The 2,500-nt window shown below is 31.7% G+C and overlaps 1 protein-coding gene across 26 annotated transcripts in view; it reads left to right on the forward strand.

The window, feature by feature from the left end:
* The window catches only part of cac (calcium voltage-gated channel subunit cacophony), a 132,577-nt gene that overhangs the window by 80,824 nt on the left and 49,253 nt on the right, over nucleotides 1-2,500 (forward strand). For all 26 annotated transcript variants that reach the window (XM_085657424.1, XM_085657402.1, XM_085657406.1 and 23 more), the window contains 4 exons: nucleotides 59-162; nucleotides 1,332-1,447; nucleotides 1,825-1,884; nucleotides 2,152-2,253. In XM_085657424.1, coding sequence (XP_085513550.1) covers nucleotides 59-162; nucleotides 1,332-1,447; nucleotides 1,825-1,884; nucleotides 2,152-2,253 — 382 coding nt within the window. The remainder of the gene's footprint in view (nucleotides 1-58; nucleotides 163-1,331; nucleotides 1,448-1,824; nucleotides 1,885-2,151; nucleotides 2,254-2,500) is intronic.

Raw genomic sequence — 2,500 nt, forward strand, 5'->3', positions numbered from 1 at the left:
GGTGCACCATGCTCGCACATGTAATACCGGCTTCACGTGGCTCTGGTCAAATTTGCAGACAAACGACGCTCTTGGAAGCACGTACAACTGGATTTACTTTATACCATTGATCGTCCTTGGCTCCTTCTTCATGCTGAACTTAGTTCTTGGTGTCCTGAGCGGGTAAGTATCATCCAATTTGTCTAATAAACGAAACAAATTCTTACGTTCGATTATATACTTTTAAAATATAATCGTTTGTAATACGTATATATAAAATATTATTATACATTTATATTATATGCGTGATATAAAAAATAAAGTTCGTGTTACACGCGAAAAATGAGATAAAAGAAAAAAAGGAAGAAGGAAAAGAAAAAAGGAAAAAAAAAAAAAAAAAAAAGAAAAAAAGAAAGAAAAAAAGAAAGAGATAGAAAAAAAGAAAAGAAGTAAAATCCATTTCTTATCTTTTCGTTAGGGAGTTTTCTAACGAAAGAACGCGCGTTGAGAGGCGGGCGGCTTATCAGAAAGCAAAGCGAAAACGTCTCTTCACCACAGCATTCAGTTCCTACTTAAAATGGATCACTCAAGCAGGTTTCAACACTAACGGATCTGTTCTTTTCTATAGCTTTTGATATATATATATATATATATATATATATATATATATATATATATGTATATATACATTGTACAAAGAGTATCGCTTATAATTAGATATAACGGAGTCGCGTGAGTAAACGGCTTGAGTTGAGAGTAAGCTTGAGAGTAAACGGTAATCGATTTATATCGTTTCGGATCCGATTTGCTATCATTGATAGAAGTACACGTACACATATACGTATTTACGTATATATATATATATATATATATATATATATATATATATACACGTACGTAAAGTATTTTACGTAATATATATATACATGTATGTATTATGTATACTCATGATCCATTCTTATCACGTATTTTGATTGGTCGCTTGGATATAATCAATTGATCGATATCGTAAGCACAGTGATTAAGCTAAAAAAATTATTCAACCTAAAATAATAGTATTACGTAGCCGTGCCTCTGACTCTCTTTACTACCCATCGCCCCCCGCCTAATCGCCCCCCCCCGTCTTGTTCCATGTGCTACGGTAATGAAAGAGAAAAAAAAAAAGAAAAAAAAAAAAGAAAACCAGAAAAAGAAAAAGAAAAATATTAAAATGAAAAAAGAAAAAAGAAGTAAAAAAAAAAAAAAAGAAAAAAAAGAAAAGAAAGAAAAGAGAAAAAGAAAAAAAGCGACGTATCTCTCTCGACGAGTACACTGGCATATGTATTATCAAACCTTTGCTGCTACGCTTGTAGAGAGTTTGCGAAGGAGAGAGAGAAGGTGGAGAACCGGCAATCCTTCCTGAAATTGCGAAGACAACAGCAGCTCGAGCGCGAACTGAATTGCTACCTCAATTGGATCTGCAAAGCAGGTTAGAGATGCTACACGATTGGTAACCATCGGACGTGCATTCACTTCGGATTAATCCACTTGCTTTTACGACTTTTCTGTAAATCTCGTTTTCGTTTAAGCCAGAGAAGAGTGAACTAGTTTTCTCGTCATTTAGATATCGGCTAGATAACAAAAAAAAAAAAGAAAAAAAAAAGAAAAAAGAAAAAAAAAAGAAAAAAAGAAGAAAAAGAGTCTGTATCGACGCGGCGTAGATAAGTATTATAAAATGCGCGTGTCCGCTTATTAAATTGAAATTAAATAGTCGAAAGAGATATTATTTATCATTTTTTTTTTTTTTTTTTTTTTTTTTTTTCTTAAGGAGATTCATAGTGATCGTAATAACGAATTCGATTTCAGAAGAGGTAATTCTCGCCGAAGAGAGGACCACGGAGGAAGAAAAAATGCACATATTAGAAGGTTCGTACTATATACGTATTATACATTTTTTTTTTTTTTCTGTTTTTATTCCTTTTAATACTTACGTCACCGTGTATAGATTTATATATAGGTACGTTAGTAGTGTACATTGATTATTAATAAAAATAATTTCGTTGATCTTCGTCATCGAGTAGTAATCATCGTTTATTTAGGAATTTTAATTTTCAATTTTTTTTTTTTTTTTTTTTCATTTTTTTTTTTCCCCTTTATTCCTTTATCTTTGACAAATTCTGTCGTATCGTGCAGTGAGAAAAAGAGCCGCGGCGAAGAAGAAAAAATTGAAGAATCTTGGAAAGAGCAAGAGCACCGATACGGAGGAGGAAGACGCCGAGGACGATCAGGACGATGGTGAGTTGTATTTTTCCTATTCGTTTATTATTATACTCTTTTTCAATTGTAAAAGTATTGTCTTCTTTCGACTATTTTGATACTGAGGTTATTATTCTTCTACATCTTCTTCTACTTCTTATTCTTATTCTTATTCTTCTTATTCTTATTCTTATTATTATTACTATTACTATTGCTATTATTACAACCATTGATTTTATTCTACAAAGTGATATTTTCGAATGATATGACGTTTCATTTATTATAT

Source organism: Vespa mandarinia, chromosome 5 (assembly GCF_050613455.1).
Source record: "Vespa mandarinia isolate Hongniang chromosome 5, ASM5061345v1, whole genome shotgun sequence".
Taxonomy (NCBI): domain Eukaryota; kingdom Metazoa; phylum Arthropoda; class Insecta; order Hymenoptera; family Vespidae; genus Vespa; species Vespa mandarinia.